This window comes from Anopheles ziemanni, chromosome 2 (assembly GCF_943734765.1).
Source record: "Anopheles ziemanni chromosome 2, idAnoZiCoDA_A2_x.2, whole genome shotgun sequence".
Taxonomy (NCBI): Eukaryota; Metazoa; Arthropoda; class Insecta; order Diptera; family Culicidae; genus Anopheles; species Anopheles ziemanni.
The window spans coordinates 35,188,870-35,201,482 of NC_080705.1; the positions used below are offsets into that span (position 1 = coordinate 35,188,870).

General features: G+C 45.1%; 1 protein-coding gene across 1 annotated transcript in view; it reads left to right on the forward strand.

Moving 5' to 3' along the window:
- The window catches only part of LOC131282735 (tyrosine-protein kinase Btk29A), a 76,102-nt gene that overhangs the window by 9,783 nt on the left and 53,706 nt on the right, over positions 1-12,613 (forward strand). Inside the window, exons 2-4 of the mRNA XM_058312270.1 lie at positions 2,918-3,013; positions 3,140-3,272; positions 3,429-3,572. Of these exons, the coding sequence (XP_058168253.1) occupies positions 2,918-3,013; positions 3,140-3,272; positions 3,429-3,572 (373 nt within the window). The remainder of the gene's footprint in view (positions 1-2,917; positions 3,014-3,139; positions 3,273-3,428; positions 3,573-12,613) is intronic.

A 12,613-nucleotide genomic window follows, 5' to 3' on the forward strand; every position in this document is an offset into this window, starting at 1 on the left:
CTGACATGGCAGTTAACGTGTTAAACGGCTTTCATACATCTTAATGGCTCAGAATTTATAAGCAAATGTTAAAACGATTAAGAAAATTGTTTGGATTTTATATAACGAATATTCTTACAACTCTTCAGCGCAACTTGCAATACATGAGAATGCACAATACAAACATTACTGTGGGACAACGTTTTCCAACTGAATCCCTTTTCTGTTGACTGGAAAATAGGAAAACTTTCAATTTGTGTTCAGATTTACCTTCCCTCAACCTAGTGCCCATTTCAGGGCTTTGTCTTTGCGAACTATTGTCGTGTCGGGGCTAACTGATCGGTGATTGGAAGTTGCTCCGTTCGTCCAACAGGGCATAAATCAGTCATCAGCTGGAACAACAACCCAAGTCCCTTTCGAGAGAGCCCGCGATATTGTGTGGTGTCCGGCTCCGAAGGGTTCATTCTCACCCTCCTTTCCACAATCGGGTGCTCATCGGGTGGAGCACTCCCAGATTCTTTACAATATAGGGAAACCCTTTCGTATGGGCAGACGAAGGGTTGTGTGTGGGGAGGGACGGAATCGAAGGAATATGACACTCGTCCTCAATTTGGTCCGACCGACGAAAGGAGAAGCCTGTCGAATGATGTGGAAGCTGCAGCCATGATTTATAGAACGCTACAAATCTTGTGTGTTTGACAATGTAATAGAACTCGATAGAGAGATGCACTGGGACGGGGAGACACAATCTTCCGCTGCAGTGTCCCGGAAAACTCCGTCACTGAAAACCCCACCCCCTCGAGCCCTCCGCGGTGTGTCCCATTTCTCTCGACCGGCTTCTTTACATCCCATTGTGAGCGAACGAATCGCTAGAGTTCGCCTCCGATGCCTCGGGAGGACCTCAATGGGTAAAAGGTTCTCCTCCCCATCCTCCCTCCTCCTACAAATGACCCATGCTTGGGTTGGGTCATCTTTACGTTCTTTTTCATTCCATCTCCAAGAGGTTTGAAAATTGAACCTCTATTGTCAGTTTCAGTTTGCTCTTGGGCTCCTACGTTCTCAGCCGGTGGGCGAAGGGAGGAGTATATTTGACCCAATCGAAAGGGTCGGATGGAATCGGAGAAGGACACACCGGAGAGTTGTACCGCGTTGACGACATTGTCGGTTAAAAGGGTCCCCCATGTGAACTAGAGGGAAGCCAAAACGAAACGATGATTAATTTATAGCGCGTTAGTAACGATAGGAAAAAGGGAAACTAATATTCTTCGCACCGTATACACCGACCTACATCGGTGTTTCTAACGCTTCCGAGGTCTGCGGAGTGTTTGGCACGTTGATTGATCAATTCATGTACAACCATAACGTGCCGCCGGGGACAAATTGAGTACCTTTCAGTGCGATCGTCATTTTTGTCGGTGCAACTGTTGAAGAATTCATGGGAAGAGGGTCGTCTACACGATCCTCTTTAGGGACGCAATTAGTCAGCGGACTTCGCCTTTGGAAGCGGGCAAACATCATTAGAACACCTCTTCGATCGGTTTCCATCAAGCCTGAAGGGGATGAAAAATGTTCCGAAAACAATTTGAATTTAATCTTCCTCTGAAGAGTTCATGAACTCTTTTCCCTCGGAGTGGAAGTTTCGGTAGGCTTCTGTTGGTACCACTCCGGGGTTTAAATAAGTGTGAACTCATCCATTCGGTGCTGGAGTGGTCGGAGGTCACTGGACGCTCCCGGTAAGCCTGGCATGGTGAATAATTTAGATAGATTGCCCGAACGGAACCCGAACAATCCGACGCTCGGTTGAAGCTCATAAAATATGGCTTCTTTCGTTACGGCCAGGAGTCCAATTCCAGTCGTAAGGAGCGTCTTACCGTGTGATGTATGTCTTAAAAGAAAAAAAACAAGAAAAAATGAAAAGATGAGTGAGAATTTTTAAACCCAATCGTGTTACGATGGAATGCATCCAATGGTTCGGTGAAAGGTATCTGCATTCGGGGTGTAACACGTGTCCCACATTTTCATGTACCCGCCTCGGTACAGGAAAGCACAATTTCCTCCGTAGATCACTTCTCATCATGCTTGGGGTGTCCGTGTCCGCAGGCAGGAAATGGGACATCGTTGTGAAAACGCACCGTTGCAGAAAAGTGATATTTCCGTCACTGCTTCCGGGGAGTGTGTCGATAGAGTGCCTGAGGGGAAATGGAAAATGTATTCTATATGATTTCACGGTGCAAATGGTGCCATAGATTGATACATTTTAATTTTGAACCATTCGTATATTCCTTCCCGGGTATAAAATGTTTTACACTTACGATAATTGTTTTATGAAGTTATAATTTCTTACGATAAATTTTTGTTAGTTTTGTACTTTGTTCGTCCCCTTTCTAGAAGCATGCTTTGTAAAGTATTCCAATTATTTAGTTTTCTTCTTGCAAGAGTTCAGTTCTACTTTGCACGTTTATCAAAATAAATATCCTTTTTCTTGGTACGCCGTAGAACTTCTTCCCATTTCCTTCTTTTTCGTTTCAAGGAAAACAATTAATATGTCTGGATATAGTTTCTGCTCCTTCTCGTCGGTTCAACTGCACCTTTTTTGTGGTTTGTTCGTATCCTTCTACCTCCCTTCAGACTCCCTTTCAAGCACGTCCGTCACACGCGAACACGCTTTTGCTCATTTAATCATTTCCATCATTTTGCACCAACTTTTGCGCTTCGCTACCAAAACTATCATCACACACGCTCGCTATAACCAACACCGTTCGAACGAGTTACGATACGATTATACTTCTTTTTTTGCACAACATCACGAGCTTGAGGGAGAAAAGTTTTCCTCGTGGAGGAGTAGAAGCAGAGGTGGTAGATATGGATGGTGCTAACTATGTTACAAACTATTCTTTGCTTCCCATTCCATTCCGCGTGCCCCCGGGAACATCCACAGAAGCGACGCGAACGGGGCCGGATCAGCGTGAAAGGCGTACGGCTCGTGGAACCGGCACTCCTGCACGGCGAAGGCGGTGATGCGGCGGCACCGGATGTGAGTCCTAGTTTTAGCTACTTGAAAACGTCAAAAACCACGGTCCAGTGTGGGATACAGCGTTCTCTGCTCGTCATACTTTTAACACTCTTCTTGTCGTGTGTTTTTCCCTCCGCTTTCCTGCAGGGATATCCTTTTCAAGTAGGATACTGCGAGAGTGACGGCATCTACCCGGGAACGACGCTGCCCCAGTACACGCTCTACCTAGTGGCGGACAGCGAGAAGGACCGGACGGAGTGGATCTCCTCGATACGGAAGGGTAAGTGCTTCGCGTCCGGGCATTGATGGATGGGTTGACCGCAACCCCGTATCTTAGTTGCCTCCCGACGTCTTGCTGTCTGCACTGCGCGTTAAAGCGATGATTCACGTAGTTTCACTATTTCCCCTTTTTTGTGGTTTGTTTCTTCCCCTTCAGTCTGCGAAGAGTACAGCCCGAAATCGTTCAGCTACCATCTGGGGCTTTGGTTGGGCCGGAAGTGGTCCTGCTGCAGAAGCCTGAATCGACGTGCGCTCGGCTGTCAGGTGGCAACGGTATGGCCGGAGTACAACAATAATCCAAGTAGGTGATCGGACGATCGGATCGAATGATTTGAATTTTTCCAATTTTTTTTTGTTTTGTTTCTATTCTTGTAGCACTTAATATTTAACACAAAAATTCGCAAAGAGATTAAGATTCATTAAGATGGATTCATGAATCTTTCGGGATTCGAATCTTCAAACGTTTATAAAATTTCCGAAAGTTTAATGAATTTTCATGAATATTTCATGAATCTTTCACGAATCTCCTTGATTCTTCCATTGGCCTGGATCATGTGACCAAAAAAAAAGGAGTCTCTTTTCCCCTTTTTTTTGCTCATCACTTTTTATCAGTTAACGAATCCTTGGGACTCATGACTCTCATTATAATATTCATGAATCTCATTTAAAGATTCATGCAAAGAATCATTCAGATTCATGAATCTGAATCTGTGTAACTCTATATGCAATCGTTAAGCGAAAAGCATTAATTTCACGCAACCTATTCGAAAAAGGAACCCAAAACTGAATTCTCCCTAAAGTGTGGAAGGACAATTTTTTTTGAGTTCCAACTCAATTCGTATTCGTTTTCGCTGTTAAAATCTTGACTTTGACGGAGGAAATCCACAAAGAATCCATGAGACACGTTAACACGAACACATTTATTGCGCCATATATTGTCAAATATCATACATGCGGCGTAAAATATGCCAGTGCGTTTTTCTCGCTCGCCGCTAAATTGTTATTGGCATTTTTTTAAATTTCTTTTTGAAGGATTCTTTAAACAGTAAATTGAACCTTTTAATGACCGCGATTTAAAAATTTAAACAACCAAGAAATGTAAATAAATAAAAGGACTCAATGCACATTGTATGCACACCCCATTCCACACTTTAGAATGACATTTCAATTGCTTTACAACCGGTCGTTGGCCGTAGGTAATTTGGGTTCTTGTGTGTGCTTTTTTTGCCGCTTGCTTCCTCTTTGCCCTCGAATTACCTTACCTAACCCAACCTGTCACCAAGGTCGGCAGCGAAATGGCCTCTTGGCTTGGTTTGCTGCTAGCGTTTCCTGGTCCTATCCTGTCCCGAATGCGCATGGCGCAAGATGTTTAAGGTTCTGTTCATGCAGATGAACGAAACACACACACACCACACGCCGGTGTGCGACTAGGCAGGTTGTTTTTAACGGTTTATGAAGGTGGCGCACCTTTTCGCCCCTTTTTTTTCGTGTTGTTTCTGCCTGCACTTGAGGGCGTTCAGTGTTCGGCTAGTTTCAGAAGCTTTCGTGCTTCCTTGTTTTTCTTTTCTTCCTTTCCTTTCCTTGAAGGTTCGCAGTGCGGACTATCCTACATCTGAGGTGGTTGCTTTATTACTTGCAGTTATGATCCAATGCGGGCTCGTGCTCACTGTAATGTGCCCATGTTTTCGGGTTTTCATCGGGAAGGGAGATGATGTCGCAGGCGGAAAAAATGTCTTCGTTGCACCGGATGTGCCATGCCGTACCGGGCGTATCCTTCGAAGCGTTTTCTTTCGTTGGGCTACCTGTGCAAAGAAAAGCTTCCTATCAGCTAAACGGTTTAAGAGGATATCGGTCAAACCCCGAACCTTTGGTTAACGACCTAACGACCGTCCTTCAGTGTCAGTGGAATGCGCTTCATCGCATCGTTAGCTGCAGCCGCTCTTCGATGACGTTGCAACGGGCCTACGTTTTTCCTCCGTAACAAATTTGGAAACCAGCTTCACCCGCAGCAGGTTGTTTCCGTCCTTTCTTATCCCGGGATCCTAGACCTTTAACTCGGGCATCGTTAAGTGGGCAACGAAACCAGAACTCAAAAGGAAGCCAACCACCGATCCCGGAGTGTATCCTTTTTACAGGTGGATGGACAAAAGGTGCTGATCGGATTCGGCTTTCCCTTCTTTTCTTCCCTACTTTGTGCTAATGAAATGGGACGGAGCACTCGTAACAAATGTGTCCAAATATTGCCGCATGCATTTCAGTGGAGGTTTAGGTAAAATAGAAAAATATCCACTGTCGTTTTGTTAATGCACCTCACAAATGAAAACAGGGTTTCCGTGACAATCAATTTGAGGCGGTGTATTTTTCTCATTCTCCGGAAAATGCACACCAAAGTGCCCTGATAAGAAAGGAATGCCGGTAGCTACGGGGGTTTTGTATTATACGACATTGACAGCTCTGTAATTACTTTTCAATTAACCTGTGCTCTTTTTCAAACTTGAACAAATTGAATTGCATTCTACATGCTGCATTTATTACTGTTTTCGAATTGCTTCATAATGTGAGATGGAGCCGTTAAAATGGGAATGAAAAGTAATACATGCTAACGATATTTTAAACTGCTTCTGGAGCACGTGCTTTTCGAGCGTGTCTGCGAGTGAAAGACATCTTGATGTTTTCTTCGCTAAATTTGAAAAGCAAAACCATTTTAACCTCGTCGTCGTAAAACAGGCTGACGATGAAGCTGATAATTTTGCGCTCAAAATCAGATAAGCCCTGGTCTGACATGCAATTTTTCCGCTCGTGGAAATTAACCTTGTTGCAATTATACAAGCGTTTAGTTGATGTTTCTCCATTCTCGTCCGAAAACAATTTCGCTAAATTCGATTGCACCGAGTTCTGGAATCGTTTTCCCCCATGCAATGTGCAACAGCACGAGTTAAGTTTGGAACAGCTGTTCCCCATCCCTCCACCGGAAGTATCTTTCTGTTCCGTCTTGACGGAATCGTGCCATTTTCCAGTCGCTTAACGCAGCGTTTTCCGGTTGCTCAGGGTTGTGCGTTTTGTTAAGGCAGATCTTCTGTGGCAGCTCCCTTCAAGCCCGCCGCCCGCCCCGGTGCTCGTGATGGACGAGATCGAATCGCATTTGTTGAACGTCGTGACCGTAAAGGTGCACCTGATGATGAGAGGTGCTGGCTTGATGGAAGCTGGTGGGTGTTGTTTCCGCGTGCAGAGTGTTGTTTTTGTTTTTTCTTCACCTGTTTCACGCGAACGCACACGTGCCCCTTCGGAGTCGGGAAAATGGGTGAGTCAATGTTTCGACGATCCCTGCGCCACACGCAGGAAGGGAGGCAAGACTATATCATCAATGAATAGTAATTTGCTTCTTAATCGTGCGCATCAACCATATCCTTCGTTGTTGCAGAGGGATGATGGTGGAAAAGGAGCAAAGTATAACGATGATGATTGTCCGCCCCGAGCGCAAATCAAAGCAAGCATTGAGAGAGAGAGCAGGCAACCACATGGCGATCGTCGAACGATCGTGGGATCATGATTGCGCTCTGTGTGTTGTTACGTCAACGTCGTGCAGCGAAAGTCTTTTTTCTGATGGGAGGATTGATTGCACTTCCGTGTGGTTATTATTCGTGTTTATTGCAAAGATGATATAAAACGATAATAAAGACACACATCATCTCGGTCCGTAAGTAGGACAGCTTGAATGTCGAGTGGATGCTTCGACCTCTTGTTCAAATGGTTGATTAAGTACACGAACCAATTAGACACTCGAGAGACAATAGTAACTACGAATTGTGGTTCCATTGCGGCCGCCAAACGACAAATGTTCATCTTCCTAATGGCTGGCCAGTGTTTCGGCAGTTTGCAGAAACCAACTTTAACGATCGTAACCTCGACGACACGGCCCGAAACGCGTCGTATCACAAAAGCGTACCGAGCCGCGTCACGTAGCGTTCTGGAGGACCAGAAACACCAGCCAGCAAGCATGCAGCATCATCATTTTTCTCGGGCCAACAACGACATCATGTGCAGTGGAAAGAGAAGAATTTTACTGTCCGTAAAAGCGCTCCTTCCTTCCCCCCCCCACCCACGGAGGTCAATGACGATTGATGTGTGTAAACATGGTGGCTAATTAGCGTCATTAGGTATTTGGGAACTGTTTTACCGCGCGCGTGCACATGGGGCAACCAATTTGGCCGGGCCTTCCTCCTTAATAACGACCGAATCGCAAAAGTGGCGTACTGGCCAGAACCGGCATGAATTGCGCCGAGATTTGCCTACAAAGGGACACATTTGAGGTCGAAAATTTAGCACCGGAAATGGATTTGTGCGGTTAAAAGACCAGCTGCACCTGTTGCTTGGTGGTTCAATTAGCGGTCGCCTTTTTGTGTGTGTGTTTGGTTCGTTCTGCCCCGTTCCGGAAGGAACGCATTTGTCGTTAATTTGCCTTTTCCTAAACGTACGTACCATCTGTGTGTGTTTGTCCTCGGGTTTGCAGCAGGAGGTCGGGTTTTAATAGGTTTCCCTTGATCGGAACACTGGCCTATAGGCTAACGAGATTTAAATAGTTTCAATTTTGATCGAATGAATTTTCCAAACTATGATAATGGAAACCAAACATAGATCTATTTGTTCCCGAATGTTAATGAGTGAGGGAGAAAAGGTTCTCTTCTGCTCCAACATTGACTTAGTTTTGCATAACTCACCTGATTCCACATCGGTCACGTCACGTAGAGGGAGAGAAGAAATGGAAATGGAAAGAGCACGGTGGGCATTATAAAATCTAATCAAACGATCTAGCAGATGGTTCCCGTAATTGATCCAATCATTCCCCCACTTGTCTACCCGCACTTCGACGAGGTGGGGAGATAATCGTTCGGGCTATGGAATTGAAAACGTGAAAATCATTCCAAGAAAAACGGTTGCCCTCCGCGAAGGCAAATGCGAAGAGGATTCTTCCCGGGATTCGGACCCGTACCACCGGGTCCCTCCCCCTCCCTTTTTCGGGCGGGGAATAAATCGAAATTTTAAATACGACGATTTTTACTACCCGTCCGTCATTCTCGACCGAACCCGTCGTTGTTGTCGCATCGTTCAAAAAACGGGAGGGTTCGTCGCTTGGTGCATACGTTTAAATTTATTGTTTCTCGCGGAGTCACGGAGCGTTCGGTTCTTTCTGCGCTCACCCGGTTTTATGGCGGTCATATATTTTATTCTTTCTTCTGCGTTCCGTGTGGGGAGACAAGGCCCCCCCCCCCCTCCCCCCGTCCCTTAAGATAGGTGAGAGACTGAAGTACGCATATTTCTTTCGCATCGCGTTTGTTCGTACCGTGCGGTCTTCTGGCTCTATGTGATGGGGTGGTTTTTACGTACTTTCTTCGCCGTATTAACTCCGGCGCAGAAGGATCAAGTTGATGCTTTCTGGAACACCGCGAACAAGGGATGTTTTTTTTTCTTCTTTTGACCCTTGCTCCGTTCGCCCGGTTCGGTTCGGTTGATTTGTTTAGTGAAGATTATTCGTTCGTTTCCCGCCCGCGGTGGTGATGGTGGTGGTGGCCCATTCGGGAAGCTTTATAAGGAAGCTTTACCGTGGCGGCGGCGGCACCGACTGAGATTATTATCAGTTCGTTTGAACGAAAACGAGGCGAACGGCTGATTGGGAAGTGGCAGTGAGTGAGAACAAACACAGCAACCCGGACCCGGAAAACCCGAGCATGGGAGGAATCGGACTGGAGGGAATATAAAAGTTCGTTCTTGAGCATCATCGAAGAAGATCGACATTTATGAGTTTCGGGTATTCTCATACCCCTCCGTCCATTCACCGGAGTGCCGGTGGTGTCCCAGGCGGATGAAATGGTGTACGGGAAAAAAAGGGTTTATGGGAGATTTTCGTTCGAGGTGCCTACGTTGCATTTCTTTTTTTTTCTCCAACCGTTCTATCTTTTCTCCAACCCGAGGAAACATTCATGGAGTTCAGCAAATCAGAAGCGGTGGAGTGAAGGAGGATGGGGGAGGATGATGTAAGCCTGCTCGTGTTAACCATATGTCGCCCGGGAGGTTGTTGCCCCCTACGTGAGCCTATGTGAATGGACACAATTAGTGAGGGAGAAAGATTGGTTCGTCCTGGGAGTTTGATTTATTCTAGCTTTGTCATCCTCCCAATCGTGTTCCGCTCAATTTATTTAATTTAATGCGTTTAATGGTTTAAGGGGGAGCTCACGAAGAAGGTGGTGAGGGAGTGTACAATAAAAACCATAAAATTATCTTTTTTAATATGCAACCATTTCATGATGGAGATGGAAAAGGATTTTTAACGAGAAAATGTCACCAGTTACACCTTTAGCCTTTCGGGCATAAATCTAGCCATTCGAAGCAAATTGATAGCTTTTTCGTGTCGGCTTGCTTGTTGCGCAAAACAAGAAGAAAATATTTTAGCTACCATAAAACCATTGTGGCACCAAATGGCACCGACAGCAAAGCCAAAGCCGGGAGTTCATTTCGTCCTGCTTATCCGAGTGGCAGTCGTTTGCAATTTTGTTTCTTGTGTTCATTTCAATTTTTCCTTCTTCATTATGTATTGCACACCTTCGACCGGTCTTTTGAGACATTTTCTTCCATTTTTCCACTGCCCATTGGCTTGGTGTGCGAGGGGGCCACGATGGCTGCCCCGAAGGTGTTGTGAAATCAATTTCAATAAATTATTCAAATGATCATCCAATAGCCGCCGTTCGCTTTTTTTTCCATCGGTGTGTCCGGTTCGGTCGTTCCGGTTTTTCCGCCCTCGAGGCAGTGATTGTCGCACGGTGTCCGTCCGTTGGTCGGCTAAGATTGACGTCACTGGCCTGCACCCTTTGGTAAGGGAAAAATAATGGACGAGCAGAGTTTTGGGTAGCCCGACGGAGGAAGTTGTTTCTTGTTCCGTCATCTTTTTTTTAGTGTGTTTTTGCAAGCCGTACTATCTTCGGTATCTCTTTTATCCTTCCTTGAACGTGGGCAGCAGTAAAGCCTTGCAGTAGCTTTGTTTGCTGCTGCCATGGTAAACACTGGCCAATCGGAAGGTGCGAAGGGCCACACCGATATTTACGAAGTGCTTTTTACGATCGACAAACAAGCGCAAAGATTGCAATTTACGCCTGTGTCGTAAAAGAAAGGTTCGAGAGGTTGCACAGAGGAAGAAAAGCGTACTGGTATTTTTTGGGCGAAAGTTGATGCCTTGTTGTCGATTTTTCGTTGGTCGGCAATCGATTTCCATCCGGTCCTTCTACCGGTAGCGCAAGGGATGGGTTTATGTGATTCATAATTTACGAGAAAAAGGATCGCAGCACAACACATTGCGCAGAGTGTCTCTTGCTCCCCGATGAGTTCCTTTTTTATTAACTCGCAACAATTCGCTCCAGTTGGGGTTTAATTCACCCGGAAAAAGCATGTGAATCATGCGCCCCATTCGCGTGCGCCACATTCCCATCTCGCCGGCGGTGGCGGAGCCGGCCAGCGAAGTAATTTAATTGCCTGACAAATCGGTTGAAAGAACGATTCGGAAAGTATGATGCATCGCCCGGGTTTTTGTTGTGCGCGAACTCCGTTTTGTTATCTTGTGGTTGCCTTCACCCTCAAATATGCGCTTGCCACGAATGCTGGCGACTGAACATTCGCAAGCCCCACTTCCGTCCGTTCTTTGTTGCTCGATATGCGGGTTTTGCAGTCAGTGCACCCGACATTAAACCACCTCATCGTGCAGCCTCCTCAGCGTTTTCTTAACCCCAAGCCGACAGGGGGAGAACCTTATCATTTGCGATCGGGGGAGCCTTTCCGTTGCGGCCACATTTTTTCCCTCCCAATTAGCAGCTCATAACAATTTACTTAACTTTTGTTCCCGTGAGCACGCGCCGCATACACACACGCCCTCCGGCGCTGTCGGTGGCCATGTTTTCGCGGACCTTCAAATCAGTTGTCTAAATAAAGCATGCAGTTACCAGAATGCACAATGTCCGCTCTGCGCTCTGTCCAGCTTTCGACCCCAGGCTGTTTTTCTTTTCCTTTCGACTCGACTGTGCTGGTTGTGGCCAGTTTGTATTTTTTCCATGTGTTTTTTTTTGTGTGTTACACCCACCACAAAGCGCCTGCCCAGGTGTGCATAGTTTGGTTAACAAGTTTCTAGTTTTTCACTGCTAAGATTAGTTTCTTTTATCGGAACGGCTATTACTGGCCCTCTCGCGGTTGGAACATACAGACATAAGAGTGCACTCTAAATGTAATTGAGTCTCGAAAAATAATAATGGACCTCCTAAACAGGAACAACTGTACAACGCCCCAAGTACAGAGCGGGCGAGTACATTCGGCAAAGGGATAAACTTGACAAACCGGAGCCCTCCGTTAACCCGAGGTCCACTTTTTTTCGTTCCGATGGTTTAACGAGTGACTTAAAAGCGATAGATTTTTTCTGGATCAGCTGTTCACGTTGGGAAGAAAAAGGGGCCAAGACCACCCACGTCGAAGCTTTGCATTAATATTTGATGTACAGAAAAATGACCTGTGGTTGTAGAAAACCCAGTTTCATTTTTTGTTCAGATTGTAAAATTTATCACGGAGACTCCATCGTGTAACAATTAAACTGCTGCGGTCAATGAGCAAACTGGCAGAAACGAACCTTTTTTTTTCAAAATTATTGGTGACATAAGACTCGCATTCGATTATATATTTTCCGATGCAATAAATTCCGTTCACCGACAGCTTGGATGGCTGTACGCGGCAATAAAGTATTCCGACAAGTTCCAGCGAGTTTTGGAATTTTATGCATGGCCAAATTTTCACTGACATCGAGTTTCTTATTGCAATTTTGCAGAAGAGGTTTTTGGAACTTATTATGGAAGTCCTTGGATTATGTTTTTGTTATTTTTATTTATTTATAAATCATTTTACGTCTAACTTTTTATTCACTTTTGATAAATAACTCGGAAATAAGCCAAAGATGGTGAATGTTTCTTACGAGTCAAACCTTGCGATTTCAGTGAAACATATCTAATAACTTATTTAGGATTTTAAACAGGTTCTTCACTTTACCGCAAGGTTTTCTAATAAACACTGAAACAACCTTTATTAACTGTTATGAAAAGCATTCAACTTAAAATTTTCACACCGAAATTAAACTTATTCAAAGCCCTTTGATAAGGTTTAGATGGCATGAACTTATCCTATCCTTTCCTTGTTTTTCGTAATAATTAACAGGCCCCTCACCAGCTATCACTATGTTAGTTTTAGTTATTATTTAGATTTTGTTTATACAAGATGGAAGTTGTTGACACTTTCCATATATGTGAATGTCCTTTGTAA